The sequence below is a fragment of the Uloborus diversus genome, chromosome 1 (genome assembly GCF_026930045.1).
Source record: "Uloborus diversus isolate 005 chromosome 1, Udiv.v.3.1, whole genome shotgun sequence".
NCBI lineage: Eukaryota > Metazoa > Arthropoda > Arachnida > Araneae > Uloboridae > Uloborus > Uloborus diversus.
In genome coordinates this window covers 204,660,235-204,683,474 of record NC_072731.1, presented here as the reverse complement: position 1 = coordinate 204,683,474, position 23,240 = coordinate 204,660,235, and the positions used below count along the sequence as shown (strand labels likewise).

Sequence of the window (23,240 nt, the reverse complement as noted above, 5' to 3'; positions counted from 1 at the left end):
CATTTTATCTTCTACACTGTAAAAACGATTCAGAAACGTTCCTGGAAAATAATAGGCAGCTGATGTGCCCAATTTCAGTCAGTAACATATCTTACAAAAACCAGGAACGTTTTCTGATAAAAGTCAGTAGCCTTTCTGAAATATTAAGAAATCTCTCCTATTAAAGCCAGTCGTGAACCTTCTAGAATAATTAAATAGGTTTGGTTTAATTGATTAGAACCTTCCTGATTTACCAAGAAAGCTCCAGAAGTATTAGAGCAACTGCGACCACGCTATGTGAAAATTGCAAGCAAGAACCAAGCATATCCCTCGCCTGAAATTCCTGCCTCGCAAAGCTGTAGCTATCCAGTGACTTATTTACTCCCATTGGAAGCTTAGTCGATCCGGACGGGCCATAAACAATCTAAAGTCGATGCACTTAATAAACACGCTCCGTCAATATTTAAACTGGTAGCAAAAAATATTTTTCACACCAGTGCAAGGTCTGCATTTGTGCATCTTTTAGGAATACAGGAAACTTTTTTGCGAAGATACTTGATTTTTTGGGGAAATAGGTGAAAACCTCTGAAATCACGAAACGTTCCACGGAAATAACCAGTAACGTTTCGGAATTTTTTTACAGTGTAAGACACCTAAACCGGCCTTTTTCCAACAATTCAGAATGGTTTTCTCTGTTACTGCCCACCAACTTCCAGCACTAAAGTCACATGCGTCCTTAACATTTACAGCTTTAAAAGGGTCTTCCACTTTATTTTCAATCCCCAGAAGTATCGGATTCCACCAAACGTTTCCTATAGTATCCTTTAAAACATTTAATTATGCCCATGTCGAGTGGCTGCAATATGGAAGTGCAGTTGGCCGGAAAAAAAAAACAATTTCAACGCATTGTAGTTTTGGAATTGAGGTGTGAGCGGAGCAATTATCAATCAACAATGCAATTTTTTTCTTCCTCTTCATTTCCTTATCTAACTTCAGCAAACATTCAGAAAAAAAATTTAGACGTCATCCAAGCCTTTTTATTTGCTTTATATTCCACAGGAAGGCTTCTCACATTCTTGAAGCACCTTGGCTTCAAAGATTTGCCGATAACAAGAGGTTGAATTTTATGTGTTCCTGTACTATTGACACACAGAAGAACAGTCAATCTTTGTTTTGATTTCTTCCCGCCGTGACACTTTTTACCCTTAAACGCCAATGTTCTATTAGGGAGGAGTTGAAAAAACTGCCCAGCTTCATCAGCGTTATAAATGTCTTCTGGTGCATACTTTTGAAGAATATCTTTCATCTTCTCTTGTCCCCAGGCATTTGCCTCATTCATCGGAGCAGATTTTTTCTCTCCGTGAATTTCCTGGAAAGTGATTCCGTGGCGATCTCGAAAACGCATTAGCCAACCATTGCTAGCTTTAAAAGTTTCGTTCCCTAACATTGCTGCATATTTCCTAGCTTGTGCACATAATAAGGGTCCATTTATTGGGATATTTGTTGCCCTCATCTCTTGAAACCACTTCAGGACGGCAGCATCAATGTTTTCATTAGTCGCGACTTTTAGTCGTTTTCGCTTGGGATTAACTGAATTTGATCTCACAGCATCTTCAATATGTTTCCTCTTCTTGAGGAACGTTGCAACTGTAGATTGAGATAATCCATATTTCTTAGCTGCATCAACCTGCTTCATTCCATCATCAATATCGCTGATGACGTTGAGTTTATCTTGAAATGAAATTTGCTTTCTCCCTGCCATCTTAGGGAAAAATACACTAGTGAATAAAATCAAATTTTCCGTTTTCGTCGATTATGTGACAGTGATTGCACAATCAGATGGGAATGTTACACCTTTTCAGATCATCTTCATTTGCCACTCACTCAAAAAAAAAAAAAAAAATGAACATTCTGTTTTTTTTACTTGGCAAGCATTTTTAAATGTTTAGTTTCCCTCTCCATGTGCATGTTTTCTTTTCCCAAAAAAAGAAAAAAAAAAAAACGCTGTGGTTTAAACAAAATAAAAGAACAATCTCAATGGGGGGGGGGAGGAAGGACGGTTTCAGCTCTTTATTCCTTTGGTCTAGACGCCTTTTGATACAAGGGCGCCTTTTCTTTTTGTTCATATGTGTTGCAAAAGAAATTTATACGATTGTACTCCTTTTTTATTTATTTTGGAAGGTGCATTTTTGTTTTGACTTGTGAAAATAAACTATCTCCAGCGCGACGCCGTTTTGGAAACGCATTGTTTATGTGAGCATTATGTGTAGTGAAATTTAGACTTACTACACCGCTAGTAGAAGTGAACTTGCAAATAAAAATGTCCACAGCCTGAAGTTGGAAAGAAAAACACGTGAAGCATTTTTCCTCATGGAAAATCTGTATTTATTATCCACAAAGGATTACTTAAGTTGACGAACAACATCTTCATTGATATTAAAAAAACATTTAGAAGAATAGACAAAGATTAGCCGCTAAAATACAACGATACATTCAGTTTTTACGAACATGCTGATTCCAAGGAATATATGGCATTAACGTAACATACAAAAATAGGCCTAAAGGCGTTTTATGACTTTAAAATTGACATCACGTTGTATTACGCCCTGCCAGGAGTAAAGGGCACTGGCAGACATCACGAAATCACGTACAACACATTTTGCGGCTATGTTAGGTGAGAGAGAGAGAGCGAAAAATATCGCTCGAAGTATTTAAAGGTCTTCACATGGCTTTCAAATTAAGAATATGCAAAATACAAGATGTGTTGCCAATGCAAGAAAGTTAAAGATATGTTGCCAATCAAAAAGTAACTCAATCTACAAAAAAATTCTCGCGGTTATAAGATACAATGAACTGGTGACTCGGTTCACCCAAAAGTTCATTCACTTGACTGAGTCATTGCAACCGATCGCACACATGATGTCACAACGTGATGCAATGTTTACATCGAAAAGGGATTGATTCTGCATGATGCAAAAACGTATTTTTAATGTTGTTTTTTTTTTTTTTTTTTTTTTCAAATTAAGTGATTCTTTCACTTTTTGTGAAAGTTTAAATTAAAAATCTAACAGTTTAAAATGTAGCGCGAAACTTAGAGCTAACCATTTTTAAAGAAAAAATAAAGTTTTAAGGTTTTTTTTTAAATAGGAGGGGTTACTTTCAGGATTTTACTGTACTTGAAAACCAAATTATCGTAATAAAGAGGGGTTGAAAACTTAAAAAAACATCGCATTACAGGGGTTTATTGCTGTAGAGAATATCGCAATATTGAGAGGAGGATAACATTAATTCCTATGCGAGTTCACCGGGACCACGAAATATTATCGTTGTAGAGGGATTTATCGTTGTATCGGATAGCGTTGTAGCGAGGTTTTACTGTATTACTGAAATCTTAGTGGAATGTTCAATTAAAAAAAAACAAATCAATTGGTTATTAAACAGTCTCTTTGTTTTTCATCCTTTTTTTTTCTTTCTTTTTTTGGCTGTTGTTCCTTCTCTTTCATCATACACCAGTCAAAAAAAAGGAGAAGCATAACTACATTCTATACAGATTGTACGTAGTACGATCCGAAAGTTCGGGGACAAGCTGTATAAAACCTTACCCAGAATAGTTTACATTACCGATGCACATCCACCTTCAAAACGACACCTTGAAAGACTATGTACTTCTGCCAGTGTTCATAAACCTTTTGGGAACATGCCTGGAAGCCATTTTTTGCTACCTTCTATGATGCAGCTTTATCTTCTCCTGGCGGAAGAAAGCGGCGTCCATGCAAATGTTTTTTTGCTGGTAAAAGTCACATGGAGCTAACTCCGACGAAACGTTATTTTATTTGTTTGTCATATCAGAGTATTGACCAATCAAACCGTGCATTCTCACCATGAAAATCGCCCTCTTTCCCACGATGAAGTTAAAGCAGCAGCGCAAGAGGCCTTACAGGAGGTTGCGAAAACTGCTTCCAGGAGTGCTTAAAAAAGCTACATGAACGTTGGCAGAAGTGCATAGTCGTTCAAGCTGACTATTTTGTAGATAGATGTGCTTCGGTAATGTGAACTATTCAGGGTAAGGATTTATAAAACTTGTCCTCGAACTTTTAGATCATACGTATGAGTTTTCAATTTACTATTTCATAACGTTTTTGAGTGACGCAATTTTATGCGCATGAAGACATCACAAGAGAATTTGCGATAATTAGCTGAGGAGGGTTCAAAATGGATATTTCGGTCATCTATATGTTCTTATGTACATATGCATGTACAGATGTGGCGAAAAAACTTGAAGTATAAATTGGGTAATCGTAAAATAGAAATTTAAGTCGAAATCTGATTTTTTTTTGTGATTACAATTCCTTATTTGTAGAAAAGAAGTAAAGTGAAATGAATCAATAATTCTTTAAATCCCTGACAATCTTATCAATTTATTTCTGTTTGATTTTTTTTTTTGCCATCGGCCAACAGCATCGGCCATCGGCCATCGGCAATCGGCCATTTGGAGGAAAACAATCGGCCATCGGCCATCTTTGAACAATCGGCCAACAATCGGCATCGGCCCATCGGCCAAAAAATGCCATCGGTCGAGCCCTAGTATGTATGCGTGTAAGTGTAGGATATGACGCAACCTAGAGATGGCTTTCACTAGAGGAGCAGCATTGTGAGGAGCCAGTCGACGGTGATGCTGCAGAAGTGCTGACGGGAAAATAAAATCATAGCACATCAAAACAGTCAAATGAAAGCAATAAGCAATCGTGGTTGCTCAAAAAATGTTTTCAAATAAATTTGCTAGTTTGTAGTACAAGCTAATATCAAAGCCATTTTACCATCATGTACTATACAAAGGCTTGCCTATGACATGAACATTTTCAGAAAACCATTTTAAGCATCGGCAGTGGATCATACAATGCAAGTAAAAACTCACTATTTATCAATCATAAAGCGAATAAAATGCAAAATATTTGAAAGACTTTTTTTGTAGTAGATATTTATGTATATAAAGTGTAGAATGAAAATTTGACTCAGAAAAATTTATATCTTAAACTCTTCAGACATAACTTCTTGTTAGATTAAGACTAACTAAGAAGGGTTTTTTTTTTTTTCCATTACAAAATTAATCCTAAAATCGTTTTCAGATTCCAGTCATTCAAAAATGGATGAAGATGAAGGTCATGGTCAGGAATCATCAGGTACTTTTTTTAACTTTTAGAACTTGCTTCAAAATTATTGAAAATGTTTTCCCTTAATTATTCCTTCAAATGTCAAAGAAGCAAAAAATGCTATTATTCAAAAAAAGATTTTTTTTTTCTAGAATGTTTAACATTAAAACTTGTTTTCTCTCTTATTTCTTGATGTGACCTGAATTAATAATGCGTGTGTGCATTCTTTTCTATTACTCCCTCCTCCCACTTCCTGCAACCCTTGCCTTTCCTCTCTCTCTTTTTTAGTGTGTTGAAGAATATATAGTCTTCATGTCATTTTGGAAAATTGTAATAGATGTTAAGAAGGCAGTTTATTTATTTCTTCTCTTCGAAAAATTATGCTTTAAATACTACCAAGTTTCAAAAATGAGCAGGTCCTTAGAACAGTTATAGTTTTTTACTGAATTTACAATTAAAATTGCATTGTTTTTAAAAAAAATGTTTTTTCTTTGATCAAAGCTTAAAAGATCTCCCCCCCCCCCCCTTGCCTCTTTGACTTACAAAAAATTGCTTTCTCCTTTGTATGGCAAGAAAGGAAGTTTTCATTTGTTTCAAGGTAATATTCGTGACTTCATTATTTTGAAACATTTATGTTTCATTACTGTTTTAAAGTGCTTGTCATGTAGTGGTACAAAACTTTGCTATCACAGGTGAAGAAGAGGAAGAACCAACCCCTTCCTCTGAACAGAAAGTAGAGGAAACTCCAAAGCCGGCTTCCCCACCAAAACCACCTCCTGCCCCAGAAACAGCTCCTAAGCTCCCTCCTTACTTGCCAGCCATCCAAGGTTGTCGCAGCGTGGAGGAGTTTCACTGCCTCAACCGTATTGAAGAGGGAACCTACGGAGTCGTCTACAGAGCAAGGGATAAGAGAACAGGTAAGTGAGTTTGTTTTCCTTCACAAAATCTTACTAAAGCTGTAGAATCTTGCTAGATGTCTCTACAAAATGAGCTGAGAAATTCAAAATGTATTTTCTAAGTATGGCTATTATAAAACAACTATTAGAGATATTATAAAACCACTAGTATGGCTTTCAGGAAATCACATAACAGATGAAAATTGCTTTCCTTCATTTGAATGAAGCTATTGCCTGTTTGGTGATATTTTGATAGCTGAAATAACTCCAGTGGATTAACCCTAAACTCCAGTGGATAACATTCATTGTTGACCACTTTTTCGTTTCTTCATTCTCCTAAAATGAGTCTTATTAGTACAACAGTTAAGTTACCGGATCCAGTTAAGCCTTCTTAAAATATAGCATTTCCCTGCATGTCAAACATTACCAAAAAATATTATCAAATTATTATGCTATGGCGCGTGTTTCATTGTTGGTGACGTTAGGAGCGTTACTCGATCAGTGTATTCGCTATTATATACATGAGGATTAATAATAATTAAGTTAAATGTTTTTTGTCCTTTTTAAAGGGTTGAGTCAGGCCTTTCAGAGTATGTTGTTTAGTTTTGGTCATTCCATTTGAAAAAGAAACATACTAAATTGGTAGGATTCAATGGTGGAACAAGAAGTTCTGTCTAGAACTAGACGAGCCTACTTTCCCGTATACCCATACTACTTTCTAGTACCTGATCAATATTCTCAAAAATATCTAAAATCGCAAATGTTTTCAAACATGTTTTTGAAATACTTTAAGCTGATTTCTAGGAATAAAATATTCCTCACTCATCTAAAAAAAAATTAGATGCATAAAAAAAATAAAAATAAAAAAAAAACGAACAAATAAAATAGCAGCAACTTTAAACAAAGCAGCTAATACACTTTTTCCCATTAAAAAAATCTTTAATAGCTTTCAAAATGAAAAAAAATAATTAAAATTAATAAGCTCATTAAAATAGATACATCATATCAAAAAAAAATCGTGTCTTTTTCTCCTGTTGCCAAAAAAAAATTTTTAAATGAATTAATGCACTTACCAAAATAAATAAAAACAATAAAATGTCAACTTAAAAAAATAATTTTCATTGTCAAAAAAAAAATCGTCTGTGCATATCTTTATGTAGAAACATAAATGACTTTGAGTTTATTCGCCGAAAACTGAATACCTAAATTAAAACTTTAGCGTAAAAATAAAAAGCAAGTCAGATCAACAATAATTATTTCACAGACAAAACCACAGCTGCAGAGTCGGAGTTGGAGTCAATCTCATTTTGGGGTAAAGGAGTTGGAGTCAAATATCTAAGAATCGGAGTCAGTCGTTTGTCCTCCGTGTATAAATTTTTGCCAAAGCTACAAAGTCAGAGTCGAAGTCGGGGAGTCGGAGTTCGATTAATTGTCGGGCACAGGAGTCGGATTCGGAGTCAAGTGCCCCTAAATTCTCGGAGTCGAAGTCTGGAGTTTGGCGTCAAGAGCTATTTCTAACAAAATTTGTTTGAAGTAAATCCGCCTTCAAGTATGGAATCTACATTGACTTTCAGTTTCCCCGTAGGCGCTAATGTTAAGGGATTTGAACTGTTCAAAATTGAACGGAAAATTGTTCAAATCAAAAAGATATTTTATGTACAAGTTTTTCATCAAAAACTTTTTCCTACAAAGTTTGTTTGAAGCAAATTTGCCTCACTGTTCGGAATTGCCTTGAATTTCCCCGTAGGCGCTAATGTTAAGTTTTATTGAACTGTTCAAAATTGAACAAAAAAAAGTTCAAATCAAAAAGTGAAATATGGGAATGAGGTGTCCTCGCCGAGATCTTTCGAACAAAAAAAAGTTTTTTCGAATCGGACTATTCATTCAAAAGTTATTAGGGGGGGACAGACAGACCGACAGACATTTTCCCCCATCTCATTACCCTACTTTCCAATTTTTAATTTTTCAATATTTATTTAATTATTTTATTTATTTTTGATTTTTTTTTTTTCTTTTTTCTTCTTTTTCTGACTTTTACTGGGAAAGTAGGCTAAAAACTAAGAAAAAATAATACTCATGGACTTAAATTTGTTTGTTAGGCTGAAGAAGTTAGTGAATTTAAGTTTTTTTTGAGCAATCACGATTGCTTATTGATCTCACTTGACTGTTTTTGGCGCCCTATCATTTTATTTTCCCACTGCCACCCTCCGCATCATCACTGTTGACCGGCTCCTCACGGTGCTGCTCCTATAGCTAAAGCCGTCTCCAGGTTGCATCCATGTCCTACACACACACGCTCATACACACTCACAAACACACACATACACCTACACACACACATACCTACACACACATATACCTACACACACATACACCTACACACATACACATACGCATACATATAGACACTTACACATACACATACACACACATACACACAACTACCCACACATTCATGCCTGCACACAGATACAAACACATAGACATACACATGCCTACATACACACACACTCGTGATTGGGAAAAACATAATTTGAATTCAAGATGTCAAAATTCAAAATAATTTTTTTTTAATTTATTTATTTTTTTTTAATGAATAATATCCAGCAAAATTTTAAAAATTGAACTAAATTTTGCGTTGGAATAAAATCCTAATGGATCCTTAATTTTTTTATTTTTATACTTGAAAAAATCATTCTTTTATTAAGATAGTACAGAAAGGTTTGTATATAAAGTATAACTCTTGAAAAATTGCAATTCATATTTACTGCTTTAGTAGGATTTCATGAGTTCACTTACATAATATTTTTTTAAAATCATAGATGAAATTGTGGCTTTGAAACGATTGAAAATGGAGAAAGAAAAAGAAGGCTTCCCCATCACTTCCCTTCGTGAAATTAATACACTGTTGAAAGCTCAACACGACAATATTGTGACTGTTCGGGTATGTTTAAATTGCTATTTTTTGTATTAGAAAAAAACCTCTTTATCTTTCTTTTCTTCTTATTTTTTTAATTACATATGATTGTCAGGGTGTCAATTGGCTATGCAACTGAAAGCGGAAACTGGTGGGTGTGTTAAACTACCACCGGTATAGGAATTTCTCCATTAATTTGGAGATTTCATTTTTGGATACTGAAAGACAGCTTCTAAAAAAAAGTTTAACCCCAAATCAATTTGATTAGTAATGCTTTTTGAAGTTAATACAATGGATGCCGCTTTATGTGTTCATGATTGATGTTATTCAGGGTTGCCAACTTCTCCGCATTTTGCGGAGTTACTGCGCAAAAATAGCGAAACTCCGCAGCTCCGCAAAGAAGTAATCTTGCTCCACATTTTCCATTTTGTCTTAATTCCAATCAGGCTTACCAAAGATTTTAGCAACATTAAATTTATTTTTATTATATTTTGCTAGTTCATTACAGGCATGTAAATATGGGAAATTAAACATGCTTCTTAAACTCAAAGTGTGAGATAGTGTTTAAAGCAGTTTTACTAACTTAAAAATAATTATTTTTATGCCAATGGTTAAATGATTGTAGTCAAAGCTCAAAAACAATTTAGATAAAAAGTTTAATTTTTTTATATTAATGATAGCTGCTCCACAATATTTTAAAATGATCCTCAAAATCATCACAGATGCTCCTTAAATAGTTTCTCCAAGGTTGCTAACCCTGTGTTATCAAAATAGCCCAAATGCCAAATCAAGCTTAAATTTCTTTACTCACTTCTGCTTTGCATTTTTCCAGAATTTTTGCGGCTTTTAATCAGATGACATAACCAAAATGAACAAAGTAACAAATACAGTCGGACCTCCATATATCGAAGTAGCAAATTGCCGGAAAAAAATTCGATATATAGAAACAATCTGTTTTTATCATAAAAATCTCCTAAAACATTAAAATTAAAGCTAGTTTTCGTGTATGAAACCCAATTTCTAATTTATACGAGCATCAGATTAAAAGTTAAGAATTAAAAAATTAACAGAAATTACACTTTTGCGTCTTCACACATCTTCATTTTTCGTCAATTCAACTTGATCCGCAACATTAGGGTATTTCGTTTTGACAATGTGATCGAGAGAAAAAGAAAAAAACCACAATCTACTTAACCTGAATAATTTTTACTGAAGTTAAAAGATTAAAAATGACAATCAACAGACAAAAGGGATAACTTGAAACTGATTTTACGGTGTTACTGGTAATAAGATTCGAAATGAACTTGACGGAATTTAAGAGCTCCAGATGGAACAACGACCTATCTACACACCTCTCAGCCCCAGATTCCATATGAGTTTCATAGCAACCTTTAGTGAACATAATATTCTCCCCTAACCTTCATTTTTCATGAAACAAACATTCTACAGTGGAAAAAAAAATCTACGAATGTATCAAGAAAAATTTCGATATATAGAGATTTTTTCGATATATAGAAACAATTTTTCTATGTAATGAGCATGGAAACATGCTGGAATTTCGATATATAGAAAATTTCGATATGTGGAAGTTCGATATATGGAGGTCCGACTGTAGTCCCCGACAGGGGCGACTCCAGCGCCGGACATTCCGGACCCCTGTCCGGGGCGGCAAATTTTAGGGGCGGCATTTTAATTCCAAAGTCTAAAACTCATATTTTATTACGGACAAACTTGTAAACAAAAGTATTTTGCAAATATAATTCCTTTTTTGTGGCTTGGGAATCTGAAAGGAACGTAAAAGTTGTAGGCATTTTTGTTCTCCTACGTTTATTGTGCCATAATTGCTGTCGCCAACGTCAGATGGACATCCGTCTAGTTGCGAAGCGAGACAGTGGGGTCCGATTTCTGATTCTGGACCCTAGGTCATGTGCTTTACAGCCCTCTTGTCCATGCCGCTCTCTTTCTGTCAATTGTTTCGTCGGTAAGAGGAGGGGAAAGGCGTTGTTTTGGACAGGTTGTTTTTCTCTTTCGTACCAGTAAAAAGGGAAAAAATGAAACGTGCACCACTGGCACAGCCATCCCTTCCATAAAATGGTATTTTCTAATTGAGTTGGTTGTGTTCCCCGACAAATTTGCTATACACACCAGCAGGGAATTTTCAACAAATTGAGTTTTTATTTTAAATATACAATATTAGCTAAAGGCGTGCAGGTGGCACTAACATCGAAACTGAAAATGGCGCCTTAAGAGACGAAACTTCCAGGGGTGCAGCGAGGGGAGTTGTGATAGTCAGCACTCCAGAACCTTTAGTTTTAACACGTATTGCTAATTCTAATATGGCAGTCAGGGGTGGCCAGGCTCAACTTTCACCAAAACGCCCACTGCAGAAAAGGTGTAAAAAAGTTCTCCTTTTTTTAGTAACTTATAAGAAAAGAAATATTTAAAAAAAAAGTCCCTCCTGGGAGCCACAAAATCTCGCAAATAATTGGGTACTTAAATAATGAAACCTTTGAATGTTTCACGGCGCTACTAGATGGGAAAAACTTGCATTAGAGAATCAGCTTTATATCACTGTATTTAAAAGGATATTCCTAGGCAAAACTACAGCTGTGAGCGCTTTCGGACGTACTATGTATTAGGGGCGTATTTTAGTAAGGCTCCAAGTAATGATTCCCAAAATATGCACCACGTCGGGGAGCCATGAAGCCTCTTCAGCGTCCCGTGAAATTTTACAATAACGCCGCAAATAATTAGGGACTTATTAATGATGAAAAGTTTCAATATTCCGCAACAGCACGAGCTGGCGAAATCTTGCTTTCGAGAATTGATTCTATCATTGTATATTAAGAATGTTCAAAGGCAAAACAAGAGGTAAGCGCTTTTGGACTTATTATGAATTGGGGCGTATTTAAGTAAGGCTTCTAGGTAAAGATTCACAAAATGTGAGGAGTTATGAACCTAGAGGAGTAATGAAACCTCTATAGGAGCACTGTGAAATTTCGCAATGACGTAACAAATAATTAGGTTTTTATTAACGATGAAACTTTTGAATCTTTTGCTGACACCAAGATGGCAAAAATCTTGCATTAGGGAATCAGCTCTACTCACTGTATTTAAAAGAATGTTAAAGAACTTCCCTGGAAAAACCTCAACCCACAATTCTGAGCAATTAGGGATCTATCAATCTATCATGCATAAGATGCGTGATTCAGTAGGGGTCCAGACAGAAGGTCCAAAACCAATAGGTCCACGGACAGAATATCCACGTACGTCCAGAAGATTCAGCGGAGATATGGTCCGATGGATATAAGTTTAACGGATAGAAGGTCCCGTTTATGTACAGCTAGGACTTGCGGTCAAGTTTTCTTAGCATGCTGGGTATAAGGTGCGGATTTTAAAGTTTAACCCTTGTCTCCAACTAATTTGTTAAATATTAAATTGATTTAGTAACTCGACAGGTAGTTTCCCAAAAAAAAATGTGTACCTCCCCGGAGAGCTGTAATTTATCTGCAGGGGCGCCGTACTGTGGGATATTGCAATATTGTATCAAGTAGTTTTTATTTACGACGTTTTAAATAATTATACATTTTTAGCGGTTCAGTTTTTGAACTTCTGATTTTTTTTAAAAATATCCATATTATTAAAGAGAAGAAATGAACGCTCCTCGGGAAAACGAAGTAATTGGTAAAATATGGAATGCTGTTAAAAAATCTTAATTTCTTTTCAAAAGAATATTAAAGTTAAATTTTTCGATAGTTAGATTATTGCTCAGTTAATCACGTCCCACGCTTTATATTTCTTTCATCCCCACCTCTCCTATTTTTTTTTCTTTTTCCTAGACGGTCCAAAAATAGGAAAATACTTAAAATGCTACGCTTCGGGAGCCTCCTCTCTCAGCCAAAATGATTAAAGAGCATCTGAAATCTCGTTTCCAGGGATTCAATTTTTCAACATTTCCAGGGGATGAGCTACCAATCACCTCGCCTTCTTACAACATCGAAAATCGTTTATAACTGCTTTTTTTTTGCAGCTACACTTTTGAAAAATTGCAAAGCCCCTTACGTTATTAAATATAATGTACCAGTCGCGTTTTTAAGACTTCCATTTCGGAAAACCTTTGAACAAAGGCCTCGCGCCTCGAACCCTTTCTTCTAATATCATCAAAATCGTCAAAAGTATATTTCAATTTGTTCAGGTATCTAGCTCGCAGTCCTCTTATAGAATGAGACGATGCTCCCGTATGAAACTAAAAATGAAAAAAACTATAATTTCAAAAAAAAAAAAAAAATAGCTGAGACTTTAAACCTCACCCTAGTCCCTGAATATCACTAACAAACTTCGCTTTTTAGGACTTGTATTTCGCAATGTTTTTCAATGTCAAAAAATTAGAGTGAGATGTGATCAATTTCACTCTTCTTTCAGGAGAAAAAACAAAACATTGAAGACAGCACCGAAGCCCCATCTCTTACTCAACGTCAACACATATCGCCTATATAGTTGCGTTTTTAAGACTTCAGTTTCTTAAAATTTCCTCAGAAGATCCCCTGAAACTTTCCACCATCTAAACTGCGAGAGACCGTCCAAAACTGCGTGCTTTAGGCCTACAATTTCAAAAATTTCTCTGGGGGACAGCCTCGGACCCCCCTTTAGTGAATGTGGGAAATTTTAAGCGTGCCCCGCCTCCCCTTAAAAATATTTTCTGCTTGTGCCACTGTCGGACTACAGGAAGTTGTGTCTGTATTTAGGACGGATGAATTGATGAATTCACAACTCCAGAGCTCGAATACGTTACCTTGCGGTGATTAACAATACTAAAGAAGGAGATAAAACATTCCATTCCACGTGTTTTCTTAGGGGTAAGTTACGAGCTTCAAACAGTTTATGGTGTAATATAATTTCAGAAGACTAGAAGAGAAAGCTTCTCACAAACACGATGAAAAGTTACTGCCATTCACTAAGCGTCAAAGCAAGTTATAAGTTAAGGCATTTGTCTGTTTTACCTTTTTCATCCGCCATTAGACATTGGCTGCAGTGCCCCCTATAGTTAATTGGAGTTGCGAATATATGAAGACAACGGCGAAAGCAAGTTTTTAAGGGAAAAGGAAAAGAAATAAACTATATTTGTTAAGCAAAAATAAAAAGTAATGTTTGAATAGTTTGTTTCCTTATTTTTTTATTACTTTTTTATGTATATATTTTTTACCGTGGGGAGGGGCGGCATTTTTTACATTTGTCCGGGGCGGCAAAACTGCTAGAGCCGGCCCTGTCCCCGATCAAAGCTGTTAAATTTTAAACGATTTTAAATAAAATTTCAAGGGGTGTACGTGGGCATTGTTGAACAGTCAAAAGCTTCCCTAGTTTTTCTTTCAAGGCACTTAAATTTTCTTTGTGTTAATGCCCTTCTAATGTTTAAGTTACTTTGACTTGAAATAAAAAGTTAAATTCTCAACAATTTTGAATGACAAATGTTGAAGGAAAATTTTCTTCCTTTTAGTTATGCAGAAACTAGCAGTCGATATAATCATCAAAATGAGTAAAACTTGAAATCACAGCCTTGTTGTCCTGTGTACTGTTCAACAATATCAATGCTAAAGAATCTTTTAAGTCATTGACTTTATTCCGATTGCTTATTTTCTTAACATTTATCAAAACCTCTGAATCTCGAATTTTTCATCTCTTCCGTAAAATTGGAGATAGACAGATTCAACTGTATGCTTAAAATTGTAGTTTGGTTTTCTTCTTCATAGGAAATTGTTGTTGGGAGCAACATGGACAAAATTTACATAGTCATGGACTATGTTGAACATGACTTGAAAAGTTTAATGGAAACAATGAAGCAACCATTTTTAGTTGGTAAGTATATTTTTTAAAAGATCCATTACTTGTTTCATATATTTAAAGAAAAGAAAGCAGATTTCTCGTTTTAGTTTTTACTTTAAAAACTTAAATATCCTATCTGAATTGTCAATTAAAATGAAAAAGTCATTAATTTAGAAACAATATTGTACTTATTAGATTATATTGGGGGGGGGGGGATGATTTTATATTTTTACTCATTTGTGGAACATTTTTTGCATAGTATCTCAAGCTTTTGCATAAAAAATGGCCTAGGAAGATGGCAATAAATTTTGAAAACAAAATACTTAGCATGCATCAAAAACTTTTTTTTTTTTTTTTTTGTCATGATTCTGTTACACTATCAATAAAGAATGGACCCAGTGGAAAAGGGTGTGAGGGCCTTCTTTCCCCTCCACTGCTATAGAATCCCAGAAAATTCATTATGTAAAACATATTAAAATTCATAAACAAAAGGATAAAAAAAACTTTCAAAAGTTATGAGTAAAATTGATCCTCAATCGTTTTGCTTGCATCGTTTTAAGTACAAAATGAGCTAACAAGCTAACATCATTTTACAGAATTTTTTTAATTTTGTTACAAGTATCCTTTAAGATTTTCTATATCTGAGTTCACTTCATCTTTCTGCTACAGGTGAAGTGAAAACACTAATGATTCAGCTATTGTGTGCAGTTGCACATCTACATGACAATTGGATACTTCATAGAGATCTCAAGACATCCAATCTGTTACTGAGTCATAAAGGTATCCTTAAGGTATGTGCCCTTACATGCTTTTTAGTATTTTATCAATATGATGTAAATATACGAGCAAACACTAACAGCCTGGTTACAACATCCCAAAACTGCAGTTTTGCCTTGTTCTAAGATCATCAGTGTAAGATAGTCTTAACCCTGCTGAAGCAGGTATGCCCTCATTGAAGCCCAGGGTCCATGTCTTTTGCATTGTTAAGTGCTTATTTAACTTGTGCATGCTGCATATTTAAAATATAAGCACTGACAATATGTATTTTTTTAATTATTAATTTGTATTCTGATTGCAGTTTTCTAAAAACTATTTAAAAAATCAACATTGAAATTGGCTAAGACTTTTACTATTCGGTAAACACTAATAAAATTTGGCTAACTTGTTGGCTAGCATTTCAAAACCCGTAGCGTGGACCCAGGAAGCCTCTTGTTGAAAATTGATTTAGCACCTATTTGTGTGAAAGTAGTAATCTTGGCTTCAATGAAAGGACATCTGCTTCCAGCTCAACTATAACTATTTCAGACTGACAAGCACAAAAAAAACGGCAAATAACCAAGCCGTCTTTGTAAATTGCAGCTTATGACATAAGACAGAATGATATATCACATATGATGTATTAAAACAAATGAAATATTATTATAATACTGTTATAACAAATACTTACAATTTCTTTAGTACAACAAAGCCTCTCACTTCTCTCAGGAGTACAAAAATGTTGTTTGCTATGTTAGAGGTGACCAATTGATAGACTGTGGTTGAATAGTTGATCTCAGACCCATTTCTTGTCAACTATGTGCAAAATGTTGGTATCGTCTGCATTAAAGTCAACCAGTTTTTTGTAGAAATCTACATTTTTTTAAACCTTTTTAGACTAATTTGAAGGTGGATAGATCTGCTAAAATAAACATGATCGCCAAATAACATTATGAAGCAATTTTCAGTTCTGCTGATTTCTACTAAAAATATTACTTTGCAATCAGGCCTGTCATGTTGAACTTTTCCGGGGAGGGGGGAAGGGCAAAGGGTATAACACTTAATGGAAATTTTATCAGGAAACAACTAAAACCATACCTACTTATGTGTAAAAGCTTTAATATTTCAAAGCCGGGAGGGGGGGTGCAACTCGCCTCCTAAAAAAATGGCCAGTTTGCAATAATCCTAATGTTTTCTGTATAGTAGTTCTTTGCTAAAAACATTCAGCATTTGAGTAGGCGTCTCTTCTATTTCTCAGCGATATCGGCATAAATAATCAAAATTTGTCCAGGAGATTCTCAACTTGGCACCTTAATATCAGTAGCAAAAGCAGTAGATTGAAGGAATTGGAACATTTTTTGAAATGTACATACCTTTTAATTTTTTTTTTATAAATTTAATTTCTTCTTAGTTTAGTACAATTTAAAGTATTCCGTCATAAAATAAATTCGAGGGAAGAATTATTGATAAAGAAGTTGGCTCACCCTGAGGTATATTATCTTGCATGGCTCATCTATGCAATCTGTTTGTTCAAATAAAAAAGTCTTTTGTAGTAGAAAAAAGTAGTTGTTATTCTATATTAAAGTTTTCTTAGGATGATTTATGTTCAGGTATTTATCAACATAGCCCCCCCCCCCCCCAAAAAAAAAAAAAAAAAACATTTCATTGGCATTGGACTTGATTGCATCTGGTAATGAAATTGAATAACTTATGTATCTTTAGTGAAGTATTTGTAAATCTTTTCTTTGTGCTTTGGTGATGTCTTAAAATTTTAAATAGAAAATATGGTTGCAGATATTGACTGTGTGCCATTATCTACTGCTAAATGATTAAGGTATTTTAATGAATGATGTCAAAAGACTGACCAACAGGGCATGATTAACACATGGTCAATTTAAAGGCTGGCATTAAAGTAAAATTTTTTGAATCGCTGTGCATTCTCTTCTTACTGATTATATATTAATTGTTTAAAATTGTAGTTTCAGCATCACTATTCAAGAAAATTCCTAAACTATTAGTTAATTTAAAATTACCCAGTACTATTTTCCATTTGTTCTGCTGATTGTGTTTTGCTTGTTTTAAAGCATATAGAGGGAATATAAGTCAAGAAATGTTTTGCTCTTAACCGTATTGTCTTACCAATACTTCATCTCCTTTACAATTGAAAGCCAAATTTTTTTTTTTTTTTTTACTTTTTTGAATCTTGGTTGTTGATGTCTAAATGTATATTTTCTGTAATAGTTTTGTTTCTTTAGGTTGGGGATTTTGGACTGGCAAGAGAATATGGCTCACCTCTTAAACCTTACACTCCTATTGTTGTCACCTTGTGGTACAGGGCACCAGAGCTATTGCTTGGAACAAAAGTAAGAATTATAGCATGCAAATCTGTTTTTAAAACTGAATTTTAAATATTGCTTTTTGGTCAAAAGTTCGTTATAATTATAAAAACTTTAAATTGAATAATGGAATCATATTCATTTTACACACTTGTGAAGTGTGCTATGTTCAGTATCATTCCCAAGAATTTCATCCAAAATGAGTTACTAAACCATTTTTGATGTTTTTCTAATTCTGTATAAAAAAACATGTGGGTAATTCCACAAAACACGGGAATTTGGTGTAAAACGAGCTGATGTGTGCATCACATGACTTCCTTTTACTCCAATTTAATGTCCTTTTCTCATTATTGGCAGTTTTAATATGATTCAATTGTTTACTCTCTAAATATCACCAACAGTGGCCAAATTAAAACCAGATTTAAAATTTAAAAAAAAAATCTGCCAAATTTGTTACCAAGTTGGCGACCAAAAGACTGGTGATATATCGCTTAGTGTCTGCCAAATTATAACACCACTTGGGTTTACATCGAAATTAACAATGATTCCCTTCCAAAAATTGGCAAAAGACCCCCCCCCCTCCCTTTGGAGCATCCAAATGCAACCAAAAAAGAAGATGCACAACTAGACCCCGCTGGAGTTTATGTACCAAATTTCAACTGTCTAGGACATTCTGTTCTTGAGTTATGCGATATACATACACACATACGCACATACATACGTACATACAGACGTCACGAGAAAACTCGTTGTAATTAACTCAGGGATCATCAAAATGGATATTTCGGGTGTCTGTACATTCCTAGGCACATATCTAGGTGTGGTTGGGTTGAAAAAATAACTCAACATTCATTTGGGGGTGAGCAAAATGGAAATTAAGGCCAATTTTTGGGTGAACATTTTTCTCGAATACAATACTTCCTTTTTTGTAAAAGGAAGTTTAAAAAAATCTTGAAAAAATATCCCAACTTTCTTGTATGTTCTCTGTAATAACTGAAGTTTACACGTTAGAATCTGGAAACCTCAGGTGAACGTCTTTTTTTTTTTTTCGTAAGAGGACTTGTTTTATGAACTCACATTCTGGTGAATTCTCTCTCCGCTACAAGTAATTTTGAACAAGCATATTTTTATTGTTTTAGCCTGTTTCTACCAACTGAGTACTTTTTTCCGACAGATTCATTTGATAAAAAAATTATTGTAGTATGTTCTAAAATTTCTCCTTAAAGCATTTGAAAGGAGTTGATTGTTAAATCATTGAATTCTATGGAACATGAGTCACAAAAAATGAAACTTATTAATATTTATAAATTTTATAGTTCGTAACTTAAAACACTTTTAGTTTTTCTTCTATTCATTTATAAAAGTAAAAAGAAATCATAGGTCAATTTGATTTTGTTTGAAATTCTATTTTGAAAGAAAGAATATTTATCTTGAAACATAAGTCACTCGTAATGTACCTCACAGCCAATACAAGATAATATTGACTTCTTAATGGTATATAATGTATCCTAATGGTATTTTAGCGGCTAATGGGAGGTTAGCCTTTATACGAATAGCCTATATATGATTAATCATACTACTGACATTAAATAAATAGAATAATTTTATTTAATCTATTCTTTCGTATGTTTTAATTATTGCAAGAGTCAATATTTTAGCCCTCAGATTTTTAATATATTTACATTATGTGTTCCACATGAGCATTTTTGCCTTTTGTTTTTAAGCTAAGGCATCAGTAACAGCAGAATGTCAGAAAAGGTTCCAAAAAATATCGTAATTGTGCAAACAGAAACATTGTCTCTGAAGAAAGGAGTTAAAGTAAAAGGAAAATTGATAAACTAAACAAGTTGCATTGATCAATTTAAGATGAACGATCAATTCAAGATGAACGGGAAAATAAAGAAAAAAAACTTTCTAAGTAAAAAAGTGGCAAAATTCAGACTTCTTAAAAATCGCTTCAACAAGTGCACAAATGCGTAAGTACACAAGGAAAGGCACAAGCCAAAGCAAAGAAAAGTTTGTTCAACTTACCTCGTCTCAAAGCTGTAGTTGCGAGAAAGTTATTCAGCAGTAAATGCAATATGGATTTGAGAAGAATGTTTCTGTGTCCAGAGAAACTCACCCAAAGAAAATTCTTTATTCCAATTAAATCTAAGCATCAAAGATTTTTATGAAAAGAATGGTTTAATTAGATTAGTTTGAGGGAGAAAAGTTGTAGTTACAATATAAAAAAAACTTGACAAAGCAAACTCAACATCTTCTTTATTCTTCTTTGAGCTGTTTAAAATCTGCTATACATTAGTCACAGTTGATAAAAGTGAATTCTTTGAAGATATTACTTCTAACAGTATCCAATTATTACAACCATTATGCAATATTAAATGTAATGATTGGTATTCGCACACATGTGATAGCGTATTGTAACCTGTGAAAGTTACCGGTTGCATCAAGATCAGTGTAGAATTTGAAACCACTACACTGCAAGAAACAGAAAAATACTGGAGAGGGTATGAAAACAAAGAAAACATATTTTATTCTCTAACTTTTTTTTATTCATACACTAAAATTTTTATAAATGCCAGGTGATACTTTACATTTGTATCACTGTTCTTCCTACAGAATAACTTTTTTTTTTTTTTTTGAGCAGTCACATTGCTTATTGTTCTCATTTGACTGTTTTGGCATCCTATGATTTTATTTTCTCCCCGCCTCCCTCTGCAGCACCACCGTCGACCGGCCTCACGATGCTGCTCCTCTAGCGAAAACAGTCTACAGGTTGCGTCCATATCCTTCACACACACGCACGCACGCACGCATACACACACACACAAATACACATACACACACTCATGCCTGCACACAGACACAAACACACACGCTTACATAAATATGCACACGTGATTGCGAAAAACATAATTTGAATTAAAAATGTCAAAATTCAAATTAATTTTTTTTTTCTTCCCAAAAGTGATTTTTATTAGCTCTAAACTATTTTAACATTTATTAATTTTTCACTTGAAATGGTTTTTTTTAATTTATTAACTCATTAAAATAGGCAATTAAGCATTAAACTACATTGAAATCAAGTGAAATTGCAAATATTTTTTCAAAAAAGATGTTTTGAAATCAGTATAACCTTATCCTCAAAATCTAAAGTGGGAAAAGTAACTAGACTCACGAAACAGTGTAATGTGAGTCGCACTCAAATATTGATTAGCACAACTGTAGAATAAATGACATTTATGTGTACATCATAACTTATAAATGTTTTTTATTCCATGAAATACTTTTTTCAAATATTATTAATCTTAAAGAGGAGAGATTTTAAGTTTTTAGTAATACACAAAACTTTAGTTCCTTTTTTTGTAACGTCAGTCAGGGTACCAAATTCAGATTAAAATACCATCCAGTAGTGTTAAAATTTAAAGTACTGACATCCCAGGTTTGATATTTCTTTAATATCTATACCATTTACTTTTGTAGTCAAATGGTAACGTGAGTCACGTGGAATTGCCCATGTACTAAATAGGGTAGGCAAGGTTTCGGATGCTATGGAAGAAAAAAAAGTTTTTTTCATCCTATTCAAAACCCTTGTGTCGAAAACTGTCTGAAACTTTTTTATTAGAGAAATTGTATTTTGTGAGAAAATATCAAAAACAGAATGAAATGCATCAAAATAATGTTTTATATTGAACGTTTATTCAAGGTGAGCATTCAAGGGGTTTTTTTTCATATAATTTAATTATGCAGTTGATTCTAACCTAATTACATAGAAGTTGAATTGTTCATTAAAATTTTCAATTTGTCGGCATGAGTTAATTTATTCATTTTTAAATAATAGTAACCAAATTTTCCCATATCTATGCATGTGTACAAATGAATTTTTCAAAATATAGTGCAATAATTGACTTTAATGCAATAAATGACAATTTTCAATTGAAGCAACTATACATGTTTGAGACTCTTTAGCTTAAGACTAAGTTTTCAGGACCCTTATGACACTAGGTAAAACCTGAAACTGGGAACAATCTGGGATATTTTAAATAGGACAAAAAGTGATGGAAAACTCACAGAAATATGAGAAAGTGTCTAAAAGGTCAGAGAAATAAAAAAAAAATTAAAAAATCCTTCTATATGTTACTAAATTGGAAAATGGTAATAAAAATTTCAAGTGAATTAAATACTGTTTTTACCAGTAATCAATTTTTCTTTCCTTACTGTAAATATAAAATGCTTTCATTTCTTCCATTAAAATTCAAGTAAATATAATAAAAAATTCATCTGTTTCAGTGTGGGCATTTTGTGATTAGTCCATTACTATTTTGAATATTACAACAAATATTGAAAAACTAGAAAGTAGCCTGTCAAAGTATGACGGGTGAAAATTGCTTCTCTTCTTCTACATTTTAACGAAGCCACTGCCTGTTTGGTGATATTTTGATAGTTGACATTTTAACCTTAACTCCAGTGGATTAACCCTAAACTTCAGTAGATAGCATTCATAGTTGACCCGCTTTTTCGTTTCTTCATTCCCCTGAAATGACAGTCTCACCAGTAAAAGAGTTAAGTTACCGGATCGAGTTCAGCCTTTCCCTGCATGTTAAACATTACCAAAACATATTATCCAATTATCATGTCGTGGCGCTAGTTTCATTGTTGAAACATGTGGGTTACTCGATCATCAGCTATTATTTATATGAGGATAAAGAACATTTTTAATGTATAGGGAATTTGGGTTAGGAGAGAGCGAATTCTTGCATACATTGTGTCATGTATCCAAACCTGGAGCATGCTGATTGTTAACAATCATTTTTGATTTCATATTTTGAATGTTCATTTTAATTTGATGTTGCAGCAATATTCAACACCGATCGATTTATGGTCTGTGGGTTGTATCTTTGGAGAGCTGCTCACCATGAAACCTCTGTTCCCTGGAAAATCTGAGATTGATCAACTGAACAGGATTTTCAAAGTAAGATCACATTAGAGTTTTAGACAAATTAAAGTTTTCACTAGCAAGGATTGCAACCGGGTTTTAAACCGTGTTTCTTTTGCCTCCGATTTGTATGCTCTATAGTTGATGACTCCATGTTTTTGAAACTTTAATTTTGTATACATTTCAATTTTTAGATTTTTTATTCCATCCTAAATGTTCTATGTGTTACGGCCAAAGCACGAAACACGTCAGTTTGCAACTTGGCCTGTCAATGCGTGTTTTGGCCTACGTTGCTGTAAACTTGCCAGCCAATGTCGGGTCTTTTCTTGATTTCGAGCTTTGGCCAACGAAGTGGCTTGAAACAATTAGCCAAAGTAAGAAGAAGGAAATCAAGAGCAGATTGTTTTACACTTTTTGTTGAAAATGAAGTATTTTAAAATGAGTACTTCT

General features: G+C 34.0%; 2 protein-coding genes across 4 annotated transcripts in view; one reads left to right on the top strand and one right to left on the bottom strand.

The window, feature by feature from the left end:
• The window catches only part of LOC129224478 (cyclin-dependent kinase 11B-like), a 61,067-nt gene that overhangs the window by 27,141 nt on the left and 10,686 nt on the right, over window positions 1–23,240 (top strand). For all 3 annotated transcript variants that reach the window (XM_054858941.1, XM_054858950.1, XM_054858933.1), the window contains exons 8-14: window positions 5,106–5,159; window positions 5,822–6,046; window positions 8,848–8,969; window positions 14,690–14,795; window positions 15,432–15,553; window positions 17,774–17,881; window positions 22,710–22,826. In XM_054858941.1, coding sequence (XP_054714916.1) covers window positions 5,106–5,159; window positions 5,822–6,046; window positions 8,848–8,969; window positions 14,690–14,795; window positions 15,432–15,553; window positions 17,774–17,881; window positions 22,710–22,826 — 854 coding nt within the window. The remainder of the gene's footprint in view (window positions 1–5,105; window positions 5,160–5,821; window positions 6,047–8,847; window positions 8,970–14,689; window positions 14,796–15,431; window positions 15,554–17,773; window positions 17,882–22,709; window positions 22,827–23,240) is intronic.
• On the bottom strand, window positions 1,141–1,741 carry LOC129224497 (tigger transposable element-derived protein 6-like). Its single transcript, XM_054858962.1, is given in 2 exon segments — window positions 1,141–1,227; window positions 1,229–1,741. Coding segments are annotated over 2 exon segments (600 nt in total).